Source organism: Dama dama, chromosome 3 (assembly GCF_033118175.1).
Source record: "Dama dama isolate Ldn47 chromosome 3, ASM3311817v1, whole genome shotgun sequence".
In the NCBI taxonomy this organism is placed as follows: domain Eukaryota; kingdom Metazoa; phylum Chordata; class Mammalia; order Artiodactyla; family Cervidae; genus Dama; species Dama dama.
The window spans coordinates 41,275,929-41,300,928 of NC_083683.1; the positions used below are offsets into that span (position 1 = coordinate 41,275,929).

Here is a 25,000-nt window from a genome sequence, read left to right on the forward strand (position 1 = left end):
TCAAATGTATAGTATGAAAAACTTTATTATTAATATATTTTACCAGAGAATTAGTCTTTTTAAAAAACTTACATGATTTAAGGGGAGAAAAAGTCTTATGCTTCCTTTTACAAGTTAAATATTTGATACATCAAGGTATCAGGCCATTTATTTTACATACAGAAGTTATTTAGAAGAACAAGGGCAAGAACTTAAGTCGACTTTATTCCACACAACACAAAGTTAGGTTTTTAATTTTATTTAAAAAATGCAGAGAATACTCTAAACTTATGGTAACACAGCTACACCTGAACTATAAGAATCTGAGATTAGGATGGCAAATAATTAATATCAGTAAATAACTAGTCAAAATAGCTTCCTGTATTTTTCAAAGAGAGGCCTTCTTAAGTTCTTTAAAATCTCATGTTCAACAAAGTACTTAGTGAGATTCTTAAATGCAGTTCCTTCAATATTTTAGAAGAGGAACAGTGCGTGAAAAAAGCCTGAAAAAAGATGGTTTCTACATCCTAAGTATTAATATCAAAAAGAATGAAAAGTAGAATTCTGATACAAGTTTCCTGTAGTGTAAACTTAAAACTATAATAGATTTAACCCAATTCTGAAAACCTATTTTCATCACCAGAAATTGGTGGGGGAAATGAGAAATGACTGCCTAGTAAGATATATGTTAAACTTTAAATACACAGAATATAAAATCTGGCAACTAAAACATCTGAAAAACCAGACCCAAATTATCATCTTTATTGAAAAAAAAAACCAAACTCCCGAATTTTATGACTACATTTCTAATCTTATCATATTTACTTACTGCTCATTATTTACAATGTAACCTGCTGGACATCATTTTATACTCAACAGAATTTTTCAATGAAAATTTACTTATTACTTAAATTTTCTAAGTTTAATAGAAATAACTATTTTTTGAAACTTCTGTAAATAGTATTTTTTAAGAGATACTAAAGGACAATTGGCAAAGGGACACATGCTCAAAACAGATCTTACCTTGAAACATCACCATTAGTCTGCATTTCTTGATGAAATTCACACAAGGAGGTATAAGAAGTATCACCATTGCTTAAGCTTTCAATCATAGACACTTCATTACTATTTGGAGCAGGATCTTTAGTTTTTCCAAGGTTTGCTAATGATGTAACCACACTGGCCAATGTACTTAAATCTCCCTGACATGATTCAGCCTTTAAAAAAAAAATTAAAATTCTGCAAATTGGTATCAGTTAATGTTTCAATCTTAAATATCTAATTCTAGAATGTGAAATGTCAAAAGAAAAGTATATAAAGATAGATGAAATCTAGAAAGTAAAATCAAAGAGCTCTGAACTTTTAGACACTTGAGGGAACAAGTTTAAAAATATCAGGCACATTTCCTAGGAAATATTAATATTTACACAGGTTACTTTAAAAACTGCACATAATGGTTATCTATCCACATTAACAATTGCTTTATTTTATTAAAAGGGTATTTGCTGCACCAGGTCTTAGTTGGGGCATGTGGTATCTAATTCCCTGACAGGGATTGAACCAGGACTACCAGGGAAGCCCCATAACAGTTGCCTTCCCTATAAAAGGACATTAAATTAGATGAGCTTTCAAGATCTTCCAGCATTAAAATTTTGATATTGCTGTAATTTCCAAAACTTATTATGTAAACTCAAAAGTTGCATAGGATAAAATTAATGTTTTACTAAGGAATAGAGAAAAAACAAGAAAAGTGATTACTGAACAGATTTCCAGGACGCCAAGTTTTACCAGCCACTGTGTTAAATGTGTTAAACATCAAGCACTCTGTAGCTAGAAAGTCCCTCTACATTATTTAGGAGACTGGGCTTTTGCTATATACTGCATGTTTTCCTATTTGTCACTAGTTTTTATTTTTGTTAATGTGTACATTCTTTATGCATGAATTACCTATAATTCTTTTATGAGAAAACCTGCTCAACTCTGACTACCCAGAAATATAATCTGTACAGAAAAAGCAGATAGATGGTTGATATTTCTTCCTTTTATTTATCAATTTTAGAGCTATGAATCAATGCCCAAGCAACTTCTTATGATGCAAGATGAATTTTGAATATCATTTAAAATTCATATTTTTATATATTTTACTCATTAGTCATTCTTTTATAAATGCTCAAATCATTCCACCCTAATCAAATGAAAGCCTCTTTAGTTGCCTTCTATGACTTCTGACAGGTCTGTAGATATTTTAAATTGTTCATTATACCTTTATGGTTTTTTAGTGATAATGATTACTCCTAAGAGGATATACATTTCCTTGAATTTTTCTATATCAATTTTTTAGTTTATATGAAACTGATTTCAGTGAATAAATAGACAAATAGTTTCTGTGCTCTCCCCAAACTAAAGAATGGTCCCAGAATTATTTACTGAGAATTCCACCAGTTACTGAGTTTCTTACACGGCTACAACCTTTGTATGTATTTTATGTAATCCACACAACCACCCTGTGAAATCGGAATCACTGTCCCTTTATTTCTGATGAGAAGAATTCCTCACTGTCACTTCAGCAGTCAGTAGTAGAGGCAGGATGGGAAGTCAGATCGGTCTGACAGGAAAGCCTGTGCTCCTAACCCCTACTCCTGCCTTCATTCATGTGTAAAAGAAACATGTTTTGGTGTTTTAATTTGCAACTAAAACATTTATATATTCTCTTCCATTTCATAACATGTCTATCTAGACAGGTGCTTAATGTGGAAAGGACTTACATTGCAGCTTGACAACTTTGGGACCATTTGTCAGAAACTAACCAAACAAGGTTGTTACAATTTAATATAAAGGCATTTAGAGAAGTACAGTGTCTGGGCAAGTATTACAGAAAATTTTCAACAAAACTTAGTTCTCTTCCTTTTCTAAAGAAGTTAATAGGTCAATGAAATTGTAACTACCATTCTAAGCACAAATCAGATAGATAAGGCTAAGTGAAGTCTTGAATGTAATTCCAAAATATGTGGTAAGATACCAAATCTCCTTGATTAATAACAATATGCTAAAGCCCAACCTGTAAGGCAGACACTCCTATTATCCCTTATTTTACAGATGAGGAAGGAAACTGAGGCACTAAGGTCAAATATCTTGCCCAAGGTTATGCAGCTAGTAAGTGGCAGATGAAATTTGATTCCAGAGTACAAGTATTAAGATTGCCTTGAAGTATCCAACAAAAAATAACAACACAAATCTGGCCATACATAGAATAAATAATCTCATAAGGCATATGAAACCAGATCACATTATAGGTTAAGAGAAACACCAGTAACAGGCTCTCTGAAATCTGCCTTCAGGAACAATGTTTGTTTTCAGTTCTTATAAGGGGCTTTCAAACACTATGGAATTCTACATGCTCAATCTAAACAAGCAAATCTTTTTTCTTTCAGACCTCTTGCTCAATAAAGAGTTGCTCCAAATCTCTAAGGGGACCCAGATGACTTGGATACATAGCATGAGAGCTCACGCAACTCTGTTCCTACTCTTGATTCAAGTCAATGTTTTAAGTAAGGTGCATGAAGGATTTCTCTTCACCTGAAATATTTTAAATATCAACATTTTAACACTAAAAAGTTTGTAGGAGAACACAAAAGGAATATAAGGAATTTTATACTTATTATACATTTCTATATCTGAGGACTTTTATTTCAAGATGAAAGAAACCCAGAAGACTTTTTCACACTGAAGCTATAGGTTGTTCTAGTGGAAAAATGAACATTTCTACTGATAAAATTAATTCATCAGTATTCACAAAATAGAGGCTGCTCCAGTGACCTGACCCATTTCACACTACACTTATGGCAGAAAGCAAAGAACTAAAGAGCCTCTTGATGAAAGTGAAAGAGGAGAGTGAAAAAGTTGGCTTAAAACTCAACTTTCAGAAAACTAAGAACATGGCATCTGGTCCCATCATTTCATGTCCAACAGATGGAGAAACAATGAAAACAGTGATAGACTTTATTTTTGGGGGCTACAAAATCACTGCAGATGGTGACTGCAGCCATGAAATATAAAGACGCTTGCTCCTTGGAAGAAAAGCTATGACCAACCTAGACAGCATATTCAAAAGCAGAGACATTGCCAACAAAGGTCTGTCTAGTCAAAGCTATGGTTTTTTCAGTAGTCATGTATGGATGGGCGAGTTGGACTATTAAGAAAGCTTAGAGACAAAGAATTGATGCTTTTGAACTGTGGTGTTAGAGAAGACTATTGAGAGTCCCTTGGACTGCAAGGAGATCCAACCAGTTCATCCTAAAGGAAATCAGTCCTGAATATTCATTGGAAGGACTGATGCTGAAGCTGAAACTCCAATACTTTGGCCACCTGATGAGAAGAACTGACTCATTGGAAAAGACCCTCATGCTGAGAAAGATTGAAGGCGGGAGGAGAAGGGGACGACAGAGGATGTGATCGTTGGATGGCATCACCGACTTGATGGACATGAGTTTGAGAAGCTCCAGGAGTTGGTGATGGACAGGGAGGCCTGGCATGCTGCAGTCCATGGGGTTGTGAAGAGTCAGACGTGACTGAACTGAAACTTGAGTCAATTTGCACTTAAAGGAAACATCTGTCAAAGAAACCTATCATACAGCAGTCACAATCCTCCAGCTCCAGCTTTAGTGAGCTCACCTCGCCCTAGACAGCAGGACGCAAGAGCATCACAGGGAATCTCAACCTCTGAGCCAATCCCAACCTCTGTTTCCTTTTTGCTGTTTCAAATCCTCTATAAAACTAACTCTTGTCTAAAATTCCTCCACTAGAGTGTTCCACTGCTTATGAGCACTGTAATTTGCTCATCCATGGATTGTTTTCCCTTAAATAAGGAACACTGAACTCATTACTAAATTTTTTTAGTTTTGTCATTTGATACTACCAAACAGTTGATGATAATTTTCATTAAAATAAAAACAAAAACCTGTAACCCGAAATATTTAAGACCAAATCAATCGGCCAAACTGATGGAGGAGAAAAAGAATAACTTTTATAAGCTTAAGCAGTTTTAAGCTTTAAATTACTTGTACTAAACACACCTTATCTGGTGTCATCAGCATAGTTGACTCAGTTTTTATTCCAGATTGATGAATATTCACAAACATTCCTGAATCTAAAAGTCCTGCTGACCTGTAACAAATAAGTACAAGTTTTAGCCTTAGTTTCACTGGGAAGACAAAAAATGACCACCTACTTAATATATGTCACTGCTGTTTTTTTTTTTTTTTTACTATACCTTGCAGTTTCACTATCTGTTACAAAAGTTGGAGTTGCAGCTAATGGGCTTCGAAGGTCTTTTCGAATGTAGATTTTTTCTGTTGAAGCAGCACAGTTGGAAGATTTTTCTCTGGACACTTCAATGGGTTTTCTTTCACACTGAACAGCTACAAAATGTGCCAAATTTACATCACAATGCAGAATTTATAAACAGTTATAAATGCAAGCTCTAGGTCAGCAATGTTGTTATGGGAGACATGGTTACTAAAACTCTAAAGATAACCATCAATCTTTAGAAATTACTTTTAAGTTCAACAAAGTTGCTTCAAAATAGTAAAACTGGCTTGTTCTCTTTTTCTCTTTTCTTTCCCTGCTCCAGTTGTGGCAGAAATGCAGAATTCCTATTTTTTAAAAGCTCACTGTCAAGAAGGAAAACCTGAAGTTAGGAGCCCTTTACATGTCTAATATACATAAGAGCATTAAAATATAAAGTAGTATTTAAACAACTAAAGACAATACTGACAGTGAACCACAAAAAGACCCAAGTCAAATCTTTTTTTAATTAAGGGCAGGGAGATTTTTTTTTTAATTTTTTGGTTTTTTAATTTGTACAGGGCAAGGAGATTTTTGAGCAGCAACTCAATCACTTAGTTTTTATTTATAAATAGAGGTTAATAAAAAAATAGAGGTAATAAATTTTATGGGCTTCCCTGGTGGCTCAGATAGTAAAGAATCTGCCTGCAATGAGGGAGACCTGGGTTTGATCCCTGGGTTGGGAAGAGCCCTTGGAGAAGGGAATGGCTAACCATTCCAGTATTCTGGCCTGGAGAATCCATGGACAGAGAGGAGCCTGAGGGGTACTGTCCATGGACGTGACTGAGCGACTTTCAATAAATTTTACAGCAATTTTATTTCATGATACTTAGAAGAAGTATACTGAAGTTGTTAAATGTACATTTTCTGAGAAAAACAAAACAAAACTGCCAAGATGCAGATCCAAGTTCTGCCACTTATTAGTTATGTGACCTTGGGCAAGTTTCTAAATGTCCTCTGTTCACACAAATGTAAAATGGTTAACAGTAGTATCTACTGACAATAGTGATGTGAGAACAAATAAGTTGTTCATATGCTATACACAGAGTAAAGCATAATGAGGGCTCAATCAATACTAGCTACTGTCATTACCTTATTAACTAATTTAGTATTAATAGTTTGGTGAAAAACTAAACTAGTATCTAGTTACCTTTTCAAAATTATTATTACCAGATCCAAACTAAAATTACATGCCTGGCATTATAGGCACTCAATTAAGATTTGTTGAACATATAAAAAATACACATTCACACATTTTTATATTTTTGTTGGAAAACTTTAAATTAAAAACCATATATATTTGACATATCTTAACATGTTAATTTTAACACACTTCTAGGAGTTTGCCTGAATTCTTAAAAGTATTTTCTCCTTAAAAGCTAATACATACAGTCTTGTTTCATTCCAAACGCAATACATCTTTGTAACCTGCAGTATTGACAGCGATTTCGATGGTGTTTATTAATAATACAGTCCTTTGATCCTCGACATGAATAAACTAAATTTTTTCGGATACTCCTTTTAAAAAATCCTTTGCAGCCTTCACAAGTTACTGCTCCATAATGGCGCCCTAGAAACAAATGTTTAAGAAAATATGAAAGTCATATTTTTCAGAACTGAAGTAGGCCCGCCAACATCTACCCTTTAAACATGAGATGAAACTGAGATTTCTGAGTTTATGACACGAATTTTTTTTTTTTTTTACGAACTACTAGAAAATGACACAAACAATTCTCTGATAAAATATATTAAACAATATGAGTTTTTAAATTTTGTAAAGCCATTTTAACAATGACATGGAAAATTTGGGAAAGAAAACAAACAAAATCACCCATACACCCATGATATAAAACTATTTTCACTTCTGAGATCACTTACAAATTACAATTCTATTATGTAGTATATAAGGGTTTCCCTGGTGGCTCAGTGGTAAAGAACCCACCTGCCAATGCAGAAGACGCAGGTTTGATCCCCGGGTTAAGAAGACCCCTTGGAGAAGGAAATGGCAGCCTACTCTAGTATTCTAGATACTACTCTAGTATCTAGTATTCTTGCCTGGGAAATCCCATGGACAGAGGAACCTGGAGGGCTACAGTCCATGGGGTTCAAAGAGCTGGACATGACTTAGTGACTTAACAGCAATATACTTTATAAAGCTATTTTATTCTGAAAACTATGCTCTAAAAAAAGGATATAATGTCAGTTAGTATTTGAAATCTAATCATCCTTCCTCATAGTGAGTCCCACTTTTTAAAACTTCTGGAGAAATCTGTTACACTTTGATAAACCTATCATTTTCACAAACCACATCCTTGGCATAAAAACTATTAACAAACTGAACATACTCTGGGAAAAGTTCTAGTGCAAGTTTTGTAATGAAGCTATGGGAAAGATAAAAAAGATGAAGGAAAACAAGCTGGGTCCTTAAACTTATCTCAATGGTACTTGTGAATATATATGAATAAATACGGGTATGTTCTGGGCATGAAGGAACAATTGCCAGAACTAAAACAGCATAAACCTGAGTACTAAAAACAGGCTTGGAGAAATGTCTGCTCAACTATGCAGAGCATTTCATCAGGGTCAACCAGAGCTTTTCCATCTCAGTAATTACTCTGTATTCCTAGAATGAGAACAGGGCTCAAAAGGCAGATTAATAATCTAATGTTACATGTCATTAAGGATCACAACTAATTTTTAAGCAATACCTTCGACAAAACTGGTTTCATATTCAGAAAAATTTCCACATGTTCAGTTTACTTTCAAAAAAGTAAAACTGTCTTTCATAATTCTTTGAAATATGCATTTTATGTCACTGCAAGATCACTTTAAACTGCAGTGAAATAAAAAACCTTTAGGTGAATAAAAAGCTCTGGGGGAAAATCAGTTAAATTTCATAGGCTACAAATATGAACTATAAAAACAACATGCTCCTTTATTTTACTTTTTACTTTCAGTAGAAGAAAAGGAGTAGTGAGGCAGTTATTTTAACAATACAACACATATAGGAGGTTATTTTTAGTATTACCTGATGCTTTGTCTCCACATACTACGCAAAGATCAAAAACCTTATTTGCTCCTTGTTCTGAGGAAGAATTATCTGTTAAGAACTAAAGAAACCCCCCCAAAACAAACAAACAAACAAACAAAAAATAATTTGTTGTTACTCAGTAGTAATACTCTAATGTAAAAAATTAAAAGAACTTTCAGTCATATTACTTTTTGTTTTCTTTTTTGTAAGTTATTCTGAAACTTTGAACTCTATTATTATGCATGTATCAATCAAACTATTCTTAATTTTCTTTACACAAAAATTAAAATTTCAATGTTATAAAAAGTACAGACAGAAATAATACCTTTTTAGTTTGTTCCATAACAATTCATTAAAGAGACTTTTTTTTTTTAAAGTAAAGAGTCTTAAACACACAAATACATGAGTATATTTTTTACTGCATCTCACCCATGAAGTATTTTATTCATATGGAACACATCAAATTACTGTAGCAGTTATCTGTCCTATTGTGACATTTGTCTTTGAATAACTCAGGACATTTCCCCATAGAATGATATGACTAAAATAAGCTATAACAGCATAAAAAGAGAAATCTAATTATTTTAAATAGAAAAAGGTTATGAAGAAAAAAAAATCTGTTGAAGCATTTACTTATAACTATGGAACATGACTGATGTACAAAGGTATAAATTTTTCATTCAGCTAGCTGTCTAAGGATTGGGTGTCTAAGGATTAGGTGCAGAGGTTGAGAACACTGGACTCTGGAGTCTGTTAATGACAGCAGATTAGTAGGGACTAGATGGGGTGGCCTTGGGCAAATTACTAAATCTCTTTAAACTATATTAAGAGCTCATCACTAGGTACAGCTAATATAATATAAAGAAATACTAGTTTCTTCTTTTAGGTTTATCCTTCAATCTGTCATTTTCTTTCAATCTTTTGAAATGTGAAGAAATTAAATTCAAGCTTCAAAATGGTAAAAACCTAGCCCTGCTTTAAAAAAGCTCACAAGATAATCCTCTACTTTGACTCTTTTCCTTCTCTTAGGGTGTGAATGCCTTCAGGAACAATTCTGATTTTAAAAACTTTAAACAGTCACTAAAAAAGCTGTCCCCGGAATTCCTTGGTGGTCCGGTGGTTAGGACTCTGTGCTTTCACTGCTGAGGGTCTGGGTTTGACCCCTGGCTGATTAACTAAGATCCTGCATGCCATGCAGCAAGGCCAAAAAAATTTTTAAAAAATAAAACAGCTGTCCCTTACTATGTTATAGTAGCATAATTTCTTCTAATATCACCATAAAAATCAGTCTTCAACGAAAACTTAAAAAATCAATTTCTGGTATTAGATATCCTTTGAAAACATCTATGACAAGCATCTATCTTTTTTTAAATAGCATATCTACTGCAAACGGTGCTAATCTTTTGTTTATTTCCTAAGGGTGGAAGAGACACTGAGGCTTGCCCATATCCCATCTTAGGTCACTAGAACAGAAATCAAATCTTGGCCCAGGGGAATTCCATCCTATACCGGTTTCCCTTTCATTGCTCTTAGAGATGCAAAATACGGATATTATTTTTATTTTTTAAATAAAGAAAACTTTTGAAAAAGATTAACTTTAGAGTAAAGAAATCTGATACACACCTTTTCAGCCAACTGATGTCACCAGTCATAAATATGATGATAGGAAGTACCCTTGGAATGATGTGATGAAAATGGCACTTAACATCTGCTAACTACTCCCCTAAACCCACAACCCCAGTCTAACCAAGAAAAAAACATCAGACCAAGTCCCACAATAACACAATTTATAATATACCTGACCAGTATAACTTAAAACTATCAAAGTCACCAAATATAAGAGAAGTCTGAGAAATTGTCACAGATATGAGGAGTCAAAGGAAACATGACAAATGTACTATAATTTGGTATCCTGGAGCAGACAGACATTAGGTAAAAATTAGGGAAAGCTATGGATTTTAGCTAATATATAAATACTATCAGTTCATTATTTATAATAAATATATCACACTAATGTAGAATGTTAACAATATGAGTAATTTGTGTTGGGTGATTATATGTGAACTCTCCATACTAAATGCTTAATATTTCTGTAAATACAAAACTTTTCTTAAAAAAAAATCAAGGTTGTTTATTAAAAAAATAAAGAAATTAGGGTATGGATAATGTCATACTTTTTTTAGTGACTTCTTTCTAATAACTTTATGTATTTTATCCATTTTCTATATTAGCTGTTTTTAAAATATAAAATTATATAATTGGAAGAATAATAGAATCTATGAGAATATATAGGCATAATTTTCTATCTTATGAATTTGGAGCTTTTCAATTCTAAAAGGAATTTTTTCTTGATTAGCTCTTCATCACAAAATGTGGAATCCATTTTTAAGTGAGCACCCTCACCAAAGCCTCTGGAGGCCAACTTAAGGGTTCATTGTATTTATACTCAATCATAGCAACCAGTGGTAAAAACAGCAGCTACATAATTGTATAAAAGCCTACACTGGCTCTTTGAAGAATAATGTACAACTAGCAAAAATTAAAAACAATGTAAAGTTAATTTACACTACTGATTGAGTTCCAGTGTTAAAGCAGACCATAGGATAGACTGCTTACTACATTAGTGAAGATGTATATGACAAAAGGGAAGCAAAAGTCACAAAGCTGCTAGCTGAAATATGGACTTCTTGATTTGGCAGCTGCTTGTTCACAGCAGAGGCATCTTGGTCTTGGAAACTGCAGTTACAGAATTCTGTAGATGCTCCTGATTTGGAAGCTTCCTAACTGCAAAAGCAGAAGGTCACCTAGAAGCAAGTTCTGAAGCAGGCTCCCATATTTATTCTTGGAAACCTGACCTACAAGTGTTCTTTTAGCCTTTCTAACAGTAATTTGAGCTCTCTACATTCTTTGTTAAATTCCTTCCTGCCCCAACTAGCCAGAGTAGATCTTATTATATGCCACTAAAAACCCACCAAAATATACGCTGTGAAGATGTGTGAGGAACAGTATAGTGGCCCATAGGAGAAGGTAGCACATAATTTTATACAAAATCTTTTCCTACTGAACATGCAGGATAAAAAGTCTTAATGTCAGGACTTCTTTTATGATATGCTCTTTCTTTTTTTCAAGGATAAGATTAAAAAGAAACTCTATGAATTTACCTGGAGCTGTTGTGTAGACAAATCAGGAGTTGTAAAAAATAACTGGTTGACACCTGCTGCATCTGGGGTTGTGAAGAAAACTTTTCCTGGAGTAGAGTCTTGCCTGGCCAGAATGACTTTGCTTGGAGTAGAGCCATCGTGATTTGTCAGAATGAACTGTTTGCCTTGGGTATTATGATCAAGTGCTGTCACAATCTGGATTTTCTGGCCAGTAGGCTGCTCTGTAACAATCTAATATAATCATGTCATTAGTAATTAAGTCAACTTAATCTTTTTTTCTTCTCTAAGGACAATTTTTCTCATATCTTCAGACAAAGCTAGACTAGAAAAGCATACCATTACATATATAGATTCAATGTAATACACATAACACACATACCATTTAATCTAGCAATCCTACTTCCATGACATCCTACTCTACAGAAATAAACAAATGTGTAAATAAAGTTACAATAGTAAGAACACTTGGACTTCACTATTTTGATTCTTTCCCTTCCCCTCCTTTCTACCTTCCATATACATAAACATATACTGGGTGTATTCTATTTGCCAATTGCTGTTTGTTCTGGGTCCCTGGATAAATTTTTATTCTCATAAAGCTTTTACCTTAGTGAGGAAAGGCACATAAAAAACAAGTAAGCAAATAATATTGTCAGGCAGTATTAAGTATTATAAAGTAAAATAAAGCAGGGTAAGCTGGGGGTTATTGATGGAATGAATGAGAGTGATGAGGAGATAACATTTCAGCACAGACCTGAGTGAAGGAACAGACCAAGGCTTAGGACTAGCCAGGGGACATGCATCCCTAGTAGAGGAAGCAGCCTGTGGGACAGGAAGAGTGTGTTGGATATAGCTTAGGCAAAAGGCACAGCGAGAGAGCTGTGTGAGTGAAACTGGATGGAAGAGAGATTTATGGTAGGAGGTGGGAGAAACAAAAAGGGTTTTGTAGGCCATACAACATCTGATTTCCTACTGGATGACATGGGGATCCACTGAAGGGTTTACAGAGCAGTGACGTGGCAGGATCTTTTGTAAACAGCATCTTTTTAGATTTAGTGTAAAGATCAGACTATGAATGTTTAAGAACAGAATTGAGGGAGACCAGAAAGGATGCTAGTGCACAAACAATGGCAGCACTAGGGTATTGTATATAGGCAGAGACATAGGCCAAGATCAGGGTAGTAGCCACGCTAGGGGTGAAAAATAATTGGGGATATTTTATAAAGGGAGAGGTAATGAGATATGCTGATGGACTGGATATGGAATATGATGGTCAAGGATGGCCTGACCAATTAGGACAGAACTGTCATTTACTGAGATAGAGTAGTCTGGGGAAGAAAAAGTTCATGAATAAAAAGAACAGCCTAGCATTGAGGGTTTTTGTTGTAGCTGAGCAAATATTTTATGGGAAAAAACTCAATAAGCCAATTAAATTCCCTGAATTCAATTTTTAAATGGCAAAGCTGATTTGTTCCCAAGTTTTTTCTATTTCTCTGAAATTATTTTCATCAAGACTATTTTCTACTTTTTCTGGCTCTCTACGCAGCCCCATGGCGGTCATCAAGAACAAGCGCCTTATGAAAGGAGGCAAAAAGAGAGCCAAGAAGAAAGTGGTTGACCCAGTTTCTAAAAAAGATTGGTATGATATGAAAGCATCAGTTACGTTCAATATAAGGAATACTGGGAAAAATTTGGTCACAAGAACTCAAGGAACCAAAATCACATATGATGGCCTCAAAGATTGTGTTTTTGAAATGAGTCTCACTAATCTGCAGAATGCTGAAGTAGCATTTAGAAAATTCAAGCTAATTATTGAGAATGTTCAAGGCAAAAACTGCCTGACTAATTTCCATGGCATGGATCTTATCCGTAATATATTCCATGGTCAAAAAGTGGCAGACCATAATTGAAGCTCATGTTGATGTCAAGACTACCGATGGTTACTTGCTTCATCTGTTCTGTGTGGGTAACTAAAAAACGCAACCATCAGATTTGGAAGACCTTTTATGCTCAGCACTAGCAGGTACGGCAGATCCCCAAGAAGATGATAAAAATAATGACCTGAAAGGTGCAGATGAATGACTTGAAAGAGGCGGTCAATAAATTGATTCTAGATAGTACTGGAAAAGACTTGCCAATCTATTTATCCATTCCAAGATGTCTTCATTAGAAAAGCAAAAAATGCTAAAGAAGCCCAAGTCTGAATTGGGAAAACTCATGGAGCTACATGGTTGAAGGTAGTAGTTCTGGAAAAGCTACTGGGGATGAGACAGGTGCTAAAGTTAAATGAATCGGTGAATACGAGCCACCAGTCCAAAAATCTGTTTAAAATGCACACTTTTAAAGATGACAAATAAAAGATCTTACTTGTGGTAGAAAAAAAAAGACTATTTTCTGCACAAAATTTACCGCACAGTTCTGAATCACTAGTTAGTTTTTGTCTAGAGCACACTGTATTGATGATGGCTGCTACCAACTTGAGTTTCCTTTGTTGACCATTATTTCTACCATGCCCTATTTTCCTGGCTGCAGTTTTAACTGTTGTCAGTTTTGTTCTGCATAGGTTATTTCCACCAAGTCTAGTCTCCATCCTCCCTACTAACAATTTCTGCAATTTTCAATGATACCTATAAGAGGTTTTCAATCAGTTCATCTGTAATTTTACCATGTAAAGTTTATGCTGTTATACATTTTATTTTAGAATATTCCTATCAGAAATATTCATTGTAAACTGAATAAAAATCTAATAGCTCACACTTCTTTCTTAGAGACAAGAGCATCAGATACATGCAGGGTCCAACTGTTATTGCCTGGAAACACTTTGCTTAGATGGGTAAAAGTATGTTTACTGCAGCACAATAAGTATAATTAGAAACTGAAGTGATCCAAGTGGCCTTCAATAAAGAAGAGTAAATAGATTATGGAAACAGTTCTCAGGTCTTAGGATTTCTTTACATGCCAAAATAAATAAATAAAAATCACTGAGAGCCCAAGCAGCTTTTATTTACATAGGTTATATCTATTGATATTTACCATACTGAAATTCAAATAGAAAAAATTTAAAATATTTATAAATTCATTAAAAAATAACCCATTAAATATTAACATAATATTTAATGAAAAATAAGTATATTTTCCAAAACAAAAAAAAATTTAGTGGAGGACAGGGGCACTGATTTACATTTTTGCAAGGAGATTCAATGTCTGGCTTAACAGATGCTGGATACTCATACCTGCCTGTGCATTCAATCTGCTGCAAAGGCTGTTTTGGTTAAAACAAAGCAAGAAAATCCAGCCTTATATGTTTTGGGTAACAGGGGGAAGACTATCTTAATTGCTTCTTCAAATTGTGTAAACTGTTCTTTGGTATGACATCAAAACTTGAAAAGTGATAGCTTTTTAGAGGTTAGCTGCAATGTGGAATCAGTAACTACTGGGTTGGTCAAAAAGTTCATTTGGGTTTTTCTGTAAGATGTTACAAGAAACTCGAACTAACTTCTTAGCCAACCAATATATTAAAATCTATTGGTCTATCCTGCAATGTGAATCCTTCACTTATGAGCAGTTTTGTTACATTATTCACTGGTCATTTCGAAAACACTGGTTCAATGAGTTATGTACACTTTTTAAATTTTGACATATTTTAACCTATCATGTAACAGGTAGTCTACTGGAAAATTACACCATATGTTTGTAAGAGAATGACAGTGAAAAGACAAACAGCATTTTAGTATTATTATGAGAATGGTTTGGACCTTGCTGACTCTCTGAAAGAGTCCCTAGACGAGATTTTGAAAACCTCTGGACTGTGGAACTTCTTACTAGAACACAACTGTTTATATGATATAGATCTCTTTCTAATGGTCCACTAAACCTCAGATTTCGCACCCTTCAGAAACAGTCTCTGACTAGATCCTCACACCCCACAACTCTTCATTAGCTGTTTTTCTTCCATGTTCCCAATTCCCGATTACACTCTACAAAATTACCTATCATAGCACTGAACATATTCTATTTTTATTGTCCAATTATTCAACCATCTCTCACTAGATCAGAGTGAACTGAAAGTCAGTTCAGTTCAGTTGCTCAGTTGTGTCTGACTCTTTGCAACCCCATGAACCACAGCATGCCAGGCCTCCCTGTCCATCACCTACTCCCGGAGTTTACCCAATCTCATGTCCACTGAGTCGGTGATGCCATCCAACCATTTCATCCTCTGTCGTCCCCTTCTCCTCCTGCCTTCAATCTTTCCCAGCATCAGGGTCTTTTCAAATGAGTCAGTTCTTCGCATCAGGTGGCCAAAGGATTGGAGTTTCAGCTTCAACATCAGTCCTTCCAAAGAACACTCAGGACTGATCTCCTTTAGGATGGACTGGTTGGATATCCTTGCAGTCCAAGGGACTCTCAAGAGTCTCCTCCAACACCACAGTTCAAAAGCATCAATTCTTCAGCACTCAGCTTTCATTACAGTCCAACTCTCACATCCATACATGACTACTCGAAAAATCATAGCCTTGACTAGACAGACATTTGTTGACAAAGTAATGTCTCTGTTTTTTAATATGTTGTCTAGGTTGGTCATAACTTTCCTTCCAAGGAGTAAGCGTCTTTTAATTTCATGGCTGCAGTCACCATCTGCAGTGATTTTGGAGCCCAGAAAAATAAAGTCAGCCAGTTTCCACTGTTTCCCCATCTATTTGTCATGAAGTGATGGGACCAGATGCCATGATCTTAGTTTTCTGAATGTTGAGATTTAAGCCAACTTTTTCACACTCCTCTTTCACTTTCATCAAGAGGTTCTTTAGTTCTTCTTCGCTTTCTGCCATAAGGGTGCTGTCATCTGCATATTATTGATATTTCTCCAGGCAATCTTGATTTCAGCAATCTAGGGTATCTTTTATCTCTGTGTCACCAAAACCTAGCAAACTTATTTGTATAAATCAGTTTGGTTAAGCAGTTAATGAACAGTAAATTAGACATACCTCTCCCATTTGTTGTTCAATAATTTGATGTGCAATTTCTTCTATGGATGCCATGATTTGATTGCCAGTGTCCTGCCAAAAATAAAAAAGATGCTTTTTCACAATTATACCCACAAAACATATTAACTGAAGAATTTACAAATGAAATTACATGATAGTTAGGATTTGCTTCAAAATAATCTGATTGTGTGGGTAGGGGTGGGAAGGAATAAACAACTTAAGACTGGCCATGTGTTGACAATTATCAAAGACTGCTGAAGTTTATACAAGAGTTCATAAAACTATTCTCTCCGCTTTTACAAGTTTTGAAAATGTCTATCAAAATAACTTAATTCAATACCAAACAATTTCACTTTTCAAAGTTACCGAAGTCTAAATCATAGACTTTTGATATAGATCAGGAATGGTTTATTAATTAAAGAAGGTCAACCCAGTCTATAAACAAATACATCACTGTAGCCATTTAACATACTTTTTAATCAGTATACTGTAAAAGCTGACAAAATAATTATATTCATTCAGAAGACTAGAAGATTTCTCCAGAATTTTGTCATTGTTCTTCATTGTTCTTAAGTGTTAAGTTTAGTTTGAATTTTAACATAAAACTGTCTTCAAATAGATTTGAGAGTCAGTAAGATTAACAGATAGACTTTTGACATTTGCTTTTTCTCTACATCAGGTAGTCAAGAATACAAAAATCATTTGACTTTATACCATCATAAATTCACAATTCTACAATTATAATATTAATCACCAAATTAATATTAATCACCAAATTACTTGTCTTTCAATCTCTTTTAAAACCTTAAATGTTTCAATTACTTGTTCTAAAAGCAATATACAGTATTTAGATTACTCAACTATCTCCCACTTGAAAAGTAGTGCCAGTTAAGTGCCCTCAACCTCTCTGGAAACCAACCAAGGAGATGGTTACTGCCAAAGCCTGTGTGCTCTGGGTCCCTAATGGAATTGGCAATCCTCTCAAACTCTGCTCTGTTTTGGCGGGGGGTGGGTGAGAAGGTGTGTCATTCTTCCTTTTTTTGGAAAGGTAACATATGTTCAAAATAGAACAGCGCTGTTGACCCACCCGGTATTCCAGGGTTCCAGAATTCCAACAGCCTTCACTCATTTCATCCCATTTATGTCCCCTTCAGTCCAACCTGGCAGCATTTCTGCTGGCATGAATTCTCAGAAATCTTTGTTGCCTCCCATGCAATTCATGCGGGTTCATGCCACCAGACAAAAGACAGTCCTGTACAGATCTCTTGTGGGTAACTGCATCTCTATTCCTACCATGTGCTGTACATAGATCTCAAGGACACTGTGAATGTAGTCTTTTGAACAAGGCCGCTTACTTTTCCTACATGAAAAACTCTTCCTTTGAGACTCACTTAAGCGAGTTATACCAGTTTTTAATGTCATTCATTCATTTCTCTTTCAATTGCATTACTCATTGAAGACTGACGGACTGTTGTCCCGTTCCTACCATTCTCCCAGTTTCTTGACCTCAAGGTCCAGTAACATTCACCCACTTGCTATTAATACTTTAATACTGTGGTGCCAGACTGCTCTAACGTATATATTTAACATTATTTTAGCTCTTAATATTCTTCAAAGCCTTCCCTTTAACTATAGGACATGAAGTGCCAATGGTTAAACCTTACATTTTAGCCATATGCATTACTTGTAATTCCTTGAATTTATTACCATGTTGCTTCATATTGCCATGTCTCTGCTAATGGCTTCTACCACAACTGTCATGGAATCACTAGGTCAACATGTGTTTGTTTTCCAAGACTAAATTTAACTCAAAAAAACTGAGGAAAAATAAGCATTCTTTACATATTGTTGATGTAAGTCTAAATTGAAACCTTCCCAGAAATTTGCCCATGTTTATCAAAGCCTTAAAACTTTTCCTGCTCATAGATCCAATAATTCATTCAATATTCTTCCATTCAACAATAATTGTTGAGTGCTTACTAGGAGCCAGGCAGTTTTCCAAATGTTAGGGATATATCTTTCTAAATGTCAGGGAGTATTAAAACAAGGGCTTTCCTGACAGCTCAGTTGGTAAAGAATTTGCCTGTAATGCAGAAGACCTCGGTTTGATTCCTGGGTCGGGAAGATCCTCTGGAGAAGGGATAGGCTATACTCACTCCAATATTCTTTGGCTTCCCTTGTGGCTTAGCTGGTAAAGAACCTGCCTGCAATGTGGGAGACCTGGGTGTGACCAGGGATGGGAAGGTCCCCTGGAGAAGGGAAAGGCTACCTATTCCAGTATTCTGGCCTGGAAAATTCCATGGACTGTATAGTGGGAGAACAGACAATAAATAAAATATACAAACATTCTCAAATATGAATGATGACTTCTCTAAGTGGAGATTTACAGACCACATATTTTCTGCTTTTTGAATGGGTATCTACTAATGGGTAATTAGAAAAGTAAACATTCCTTCATTTGTAATCCACTGTATTTTGTGCCTATTTATCTTCTAAAGCACCTGGTTTTATCTGTGTAGATGATAAAAGACTTCTAAAGGAAAAGAACTCGTAGTTTTTCAATGGACTAATTTTTTCCAGTGAACCTGTAGTGTTTAACACTGCCTGGTATTTGTATTTGAACTCGGAAAGCATCAATATTTACTGAAAGATACTCATCAGGCACTGTGTGACTACTGGACTTCACAGAGAATAAGACAATCTCTGCCGCATGGAGCTTATATTTTAATGAGTAAACAGATTTTTAAAATTACCATGTACTAAATGCTACGAAGTAAACTAGGAAGTAGTGATAAAGAGAAAAACAGAAAAATATAGGAGGGGGTTTATAAAGGTAGTAGAGTGCCCTAGAGTCAAGTCAAATCAGACTTTCAACCCCATTTTTACTATTTACTAAATGTTTAACTACATGTCAGTCACTTAAGGCTGTTTGCTTATAAATGAAACGGATTCAGTAAAACCTATCTCAAAATATTCTTGTAAAAATTGAGTTTGTGAAAATATCTTTGTCAACGTATGTTGTTGTTCAGTTGCTCAGTCATGTTCAACTCCTTGCAACCCCATGGACTGCAGCATGCCAGGCTTCCCTGTCCTTCACTATATCCTGGAGTTTGGTCAAACTCATGTCCATTGAGTCAGTGATGCCATCTAACCATCTCATCCTCTGTCACCTCCTTCTCCTCCTGCCCTCAGTCTTTCCCAGTACCAGGGTCGTTCCCAATGAGTTGGCTCTTGCATCATGGGGCCGAAGTATTGGAGCTTTAGCTTCCATCCTGCCAGAGAACATTCAGGGTTGATTTCCTTTAGGATCGACTGGTTTGATCACCTTGCTGTCCAAGGGACTCTCAAGAGTCTTCTCCAGCACCACAATTCAAAACTATCAATTCTTTGGCACTCAGATTTCTTTGTGGTCCAACTCTCACATTTGTACCAATGACTACTGGAAAAACTACAGCTTTGACCAAATGGACCTCTGTCGGCAAAGTGGTATCTCTGCTTTTTAATATGCTGTCTAGGTTTGCCATGGCTTTTCTTCCAAGGAGCAAGCGTCTTTTAATTTCGTGGGTGCAGTCACCATCCACAGTGATTTTGGAACACGAGAAAATAAAATTTGACACTGTTTCCACTTTTCACCCATCTATTTGCCAATATATCAAACATCTATACACACACACACACACACACACACACACACACACACACAAGTGTACAATGGTCTCTTACAGGTAAAATGTATTCCCTTAAAGTTAGCTGAATAAACAAAATGCTCAATAAATGAGCAACAGGTCAGGAGAACCATCACACTGGAGAGGGAGGGTCTGGGAAAATCTTACAGAAGAGACATTTGAGATAGGCATTGAAGGATAAGTGTTTTTACCAACCTGAGGGACAAAGCAAAAAAACAGGAGGATGCTGCCTTTACTACTCTAGAGCTAATTAACATACAGAAGACATAACAGTCCTACATTTTTGGCTCTGATTCTTCTTTTTTCACCTTTACCTCAGTCTCACTTCTATGTATCTTCCCCACAGGAAAAAAATATACCCTCAGTGGTGCCATTTGAATCTGTTCATGGGGTTCCCACGGCAAGAATACTGGAGTGGTTTGTCATTCCCTCCTCCAGTGGACCATATTTTGTCAGAACTCTCCACTATGTCCCATTCATCTTGGGTGGTCCTTCACGGCACTCCTCATAGCTTTACTGAGTTATGCAAGACCTTTCGTCATGAAAAGGCTGTGATCCATGAAAGCTATCGTTTTTCCAGTAGTCATGGACGGATGTGATAATTGGACCAAAAGAAAGCTAAGCACCAAAGAATTGATGCTTTCCAAATGTGGTGCTGGAGAAGACTCTTGAGAGTCCCTTGGAGAGCAAGGAGATCAAATTAGTTAATCCTAAAGGACATCAAACCTGAATAGTCACTGGAAAGACTGATGCTGAGGCTGCAACACTTTGGCCACCTGATGCAAAGAGCTGACTCACTGGAAAATACCCTGATGCTGGAAAAGACTGAAGGCAAAAGAAGAGGGTGGCAAAGGATGAGATGGTTAGATAGCATCACTGAATCAATGGACATAAATCTAAGCAAACACCAGGATATAGTGAAGGACAGGGAAGCCTGGCATGCTGCAGTCCTTGGGGTTGCAAAGAGTCAGAAATGATCTATTGACTGAACAACAACAGTGGTGTCATCCTCCTTCCATTCAGGTTCAAAATTTTAAGTCTGTGCTCTTTGAGTACATCATAAAGGGTTCATTTTCTTTCCCCACCAGCCCTACTCCCATCAGCCAACTGTAGGCTCTTGTTACAAAGTAGTATTTTGCAAACTCCCTGTTGAGCCACTTGTGGATGGGGAAATATATAGTAGGTCAGAATTTCCTTCTTTAAAAAAGATTAGAATAGAAAATCCTGCATCAAGTATAGTGAGGGTAAGGACTTATTTCAATTTAATCTGTGTGCTGAGTCATGATGGAAAATATATTTTTCTGTGTAGCAGTCAAAAAATGCTTGAAAATAAGATGTAAAACAATTATTCTTTTCTTTTTTTCTGGGAGGGTGGGTCAAACATAGATTTGAAAATTTGGGACTTCCCTGGTGGTACAGTGGATAGAATTGTTCCCTGCCAATGCAGGGAACATGGATTTGATCCCTGGTCTGGGAAGATTCCATATGTCATGAAGTCAGTCCATTAACTACAACTATTGAGTTCGTGTGCTGCAACCACTGAAGCTCGCACAACTACAGCCCACGCTCTGCAACGAGAAGCCACTTCAGTGAGAAGCCTGGGCACTGCAGTTAGAGAAAGCAAGGCGCAGCAACGAAGTCCCAGTGCAACCAAAAATAAAAAATAAAAGAAAATCTGATGGAAGGTAAGGTTTCCCTCACGAGAAAACAGGTTCACATTCAGTCACTCTACAACTGATGATATATGCTGAATTTCAAGGGGTTCATAAACTCTCCTACGGCCAGCCCAAGGTCTTCAGGTTAAGAATCCTTCGAGTATAATTTCAGCTACTGCCAGAAGTAACTTTCCTGGGCAAATATTTAATATATTCAACTTTGTGTATATGAAAAACCCCTAGAAGGCAAGAATCATCTACGGGTCAGCACTTCTGACCAACAGCAAAATCTCGGGATGCTTACAGAACCGAAACATATCCTTATTCTCCTGTTTCATAAGTATCAGTGCCTCTTTAATGGTCAAAGAATAAAGTTTCAGTCCTTTTCCTGGTATTTTTTTCAGTATTTACTAAGTCCTTATAACATGCCTGCCACTGAAGACACAAAGGAGCATTCCTTTATAGTTTGACTTCCCCATCTTCCTATTTTATCTTCTACCAGTCCCAGAGGGGACTCGTTCAGGACAAACTGGAATGATCTTTATTCCCCAATATACAATTCCAAGCTTCTCCCTCATTTAAATTCTCCCACCTTTAAAATTCAGTTGTGAAACTTCTGTTTACTTATAATATTGTAAACAAAATTTTACACAAGGGTGCATTTTTCTAGAGACAGTCTTTGGCTTTCACAAAAGATTTAAAAAGGTTGCAGAGGGTTCAATGACTCAAAAAAGGTACATGACTATATAAACTATTATCCTTTCTTATATGCGATTTCTTTCTTCTTTCCAACAATAGTAGGAATTATATTGTTTAGCACACACACAAAGAGTAGATATTTCGGGAATGTTTTCTGCCTTTGATGTCCTTTAAAAAAGCTGAAATGCTCCTACAAAGAATGATGAAATTACATTTTCTGCGATCCATTTTAAAAATAAGCAGAAATAGCTTCTTTATTGTGTATCTACCAAACTGACATACAATTAAAATCTAAAACCAACCACACAGCAGGCACTGTTCTAAAACCCTCAAAGTCGAAGGTCCATTTATTAAGTTCCGAGGCACAAAAACCCTAAAGGCCTTAATTTCAAGCCTTTTTGTTTTTCCTTTCCAGCAATTTTTTTTAACAGTTGACCTATATAGCGAAGGTTACAAAACAACCTGGCAACATTTGCCATTCATAAAACGGTATCTCCAAGAGCTGGAAGCAGACTTTCTTAACAAAAGAGATGCAGGAAGCTTGAACGTGCACTGTAGTGAGGACATTCGGCCGTTGCCTTTTCTTTCTCTAAAGACAGAGATCCAAAGGCAGCGGCCGCTCCCGCGCCATCGGTTGTGAAAGCAGAGAGCGTCATTCCGTCGGTCCAGTACAAGCACAGAACAAGTCAGAGGCTCGTGGTGAAAGGGATCCGGGCCTCGGCTCGCCGCCAGGCCGTCCCGCAGGAACTAGAGCCCACTGCGACCCCGGGGGCCGGCGGCAGCGCGCGGCTCCCGGAGGCTGGGGAAGCGGCGCCCTAGCCAAGACGGAAGCTTTCCCTGTAGGTGAAAGGTCAGAGGTGCCGCGGGAGAAGCTGCCGTGCGCGCAGAGCCGCTCGCCGACTCCCTCTCGCGCCCGCCGCCACGGCCCCGCTCCGGGCTCCGGACCCCGCTCCCGGCTCCGGCCTCGGCCTTTCTCGGAGCCCCGCGCACTCGGCCCCGCTGCTCTGGCCCGCCCCGAGTAGCGCGCCGCGGAAGCCGAAGTGCGGGTTCTGCCGGCCGAAGCCGCAGGCTGTTGGGGGGACTGGGGGCGCGCCCGTTGGCAGTTGGGAGGAAGGGCCCTTCCCAGGGCCCCCGCCTTCCTCCCGGGCGCCGGTGCGGCCGCCTTTCTCCTCACCCGTCCCTCCTTACCGGCGCTTCTCTACCGAGCGGCGTCCTACGCTGGGCGTAAAGCGGGCAGTCCCGTGCGGCGGCTGCTGGGACGGGATGGGTTGGGGGGCCTCCAGGCAAACAGACTGGAAAAAGCTGAAGCGGGGAGGGTTAAAAAAGTGGAGACGGAGCTTTCTGGGTTTGTGTATTCGCGGGGGGGGAGGGGGGGGAGGGGTCAGAGTTCGTGACCCCTCCCTCGGCGACTCGGTGCGCGCTCCCGTCCGCGCCTGCGCACCAGTGTAGTGGCGAGGCGGCGAGAGGCGGTCGTGACGTTCCCCGAGTGGAGGGTTGAGAGAACCCAGCCTCTGGAAGTCGACCGCCCCCTATCGCCTAGGAGGGAGACTGCCCCGGCAGAGCTGCGCTTCCCTATCTGGGACTTGGAGAAGCCGCGTACGCCTAGCATCCTGTTTGCAGAAGGCGGTCCTTAAAGGAAGTTTTGAGACTGTTTAGATAGGAGCCAAGATAGATGACCTAATCAGTTTTAGACAGTTCCGTCTCTAATTTGTGGGAAACTGGGCTTTGTTACAGGCTCTTGCCTTAGACTAAACACTTAGCAAAACTGGGTAGATCCCAATAAAATATTTCAAATTCCCTTAAATAAGCTGGAGCATAGCCCTGTTGAGTAAGGCTAAGTTTTACTTATCAACTTTTGTGAGTAAATAGCATAATGGCTGAATGGAGCTACAGTAGAATCACGTAGAATGAAAACTTCCAGAAGACTGGCTTTAGTCTGTTTTGTTCCCTGGTGTATTTCCAAGCTTATGGGACAATGCCTAATGGACAATACAGATTTGCGAAATAAGGTGTTGACAGAACATCACATTCTGATAGTGGCCCCTGAAGCACCAAGGTGTGGTCGCAAGAGCCGCCATGTTTGCAAAAGTGCTGTGTGGTTTGGTCTTGAAGAGAAGGGGTCCTCAAAATATCTTATTTATTTTTTAATGTCTTAGTTTTGATTAGCCCTAGAAAAGCAGTTGCGGATTCAGGCCAGAAACCCAAGTCAGGAAAAACAAGGGGCACTGATAAGAAGAACATCTTCTCTGTCATTTCTCCCTGGAACTAGGCAGCTGGGCAAAGAAAAGGGGCATGCAACAACCCCTAACAAGTGAAAACACTCTTTATGTCTCATTCTCTAGAAGTCGCTCTCTTCCTTTTAGGATCATTTGTTGTGTAATTGGTGGTTTTAAAGCAGCCCTCCTCCATCCGTCCAGTGAAGTCAAGTCCTAAAGGAAATCAACCCTGAAATGTTCATTGGAGG

The 25,000-nt window shown here is 37.4% G+C and overlaps 1 protein-coding gene and 1 pseudogene across 3 annotated transcripts in view; one reads left to right on the plus strand and one right to left on the minus strand.

Moving 5' to 3' along the window:
- Positions 1-23,895, minus strand: part of NR2C1 (nuclear receptor subfamily 2 group C member 1) — a 39,210-nt gene extending 15,315 nt beyond the window's left edge. For all 3 annotated transcript variants that reach the window (XM_061125954.1, XM_061125947.1, XM_061125939.1), the window contains exons 1-8: positions 23,725-23,895; positions 16,497-16,568; positions 11,515-11,745; positions 8,351-8,432; positions 6,713-6,892; positions 5,249-5,396; positions 5,052-5,142; positions 1,003-1,196 (exon numbers count right to left, since the gene is read on the minus strand). In XM_061125954.1, coding sequence (XP_060981937.1) covers positions 1,003-1,196; positions 5,052-5,142; positions 5,249-5,396; positions 6,713-6,892; positions 8,351-8,432; positions 11,515-11,745; positions 16,497-16,550 — 980 coding nt within the window. In that variant the 5' untranslated portion in view covers positions 16,551-16,568; positions 23,725-23,895. The remainder of the gene's footprint in view (positions 1-1,002; positions 1,197-5,051; positions 5,143-5,248; positions 5,397-6,712; positions 6,893-8,350; positions 8,433-11,514; positions 11,746-16,496; positions 16,569-23,724) is intronic.
- LOC133041523 (small ribosomal subunit protein eS1-like) lies at positions 12,349-14,242 on the plus strand (annotated as a pseudogene).
- Positions 23,896-25,000: the final 1,105 nt, after the last annotated feature.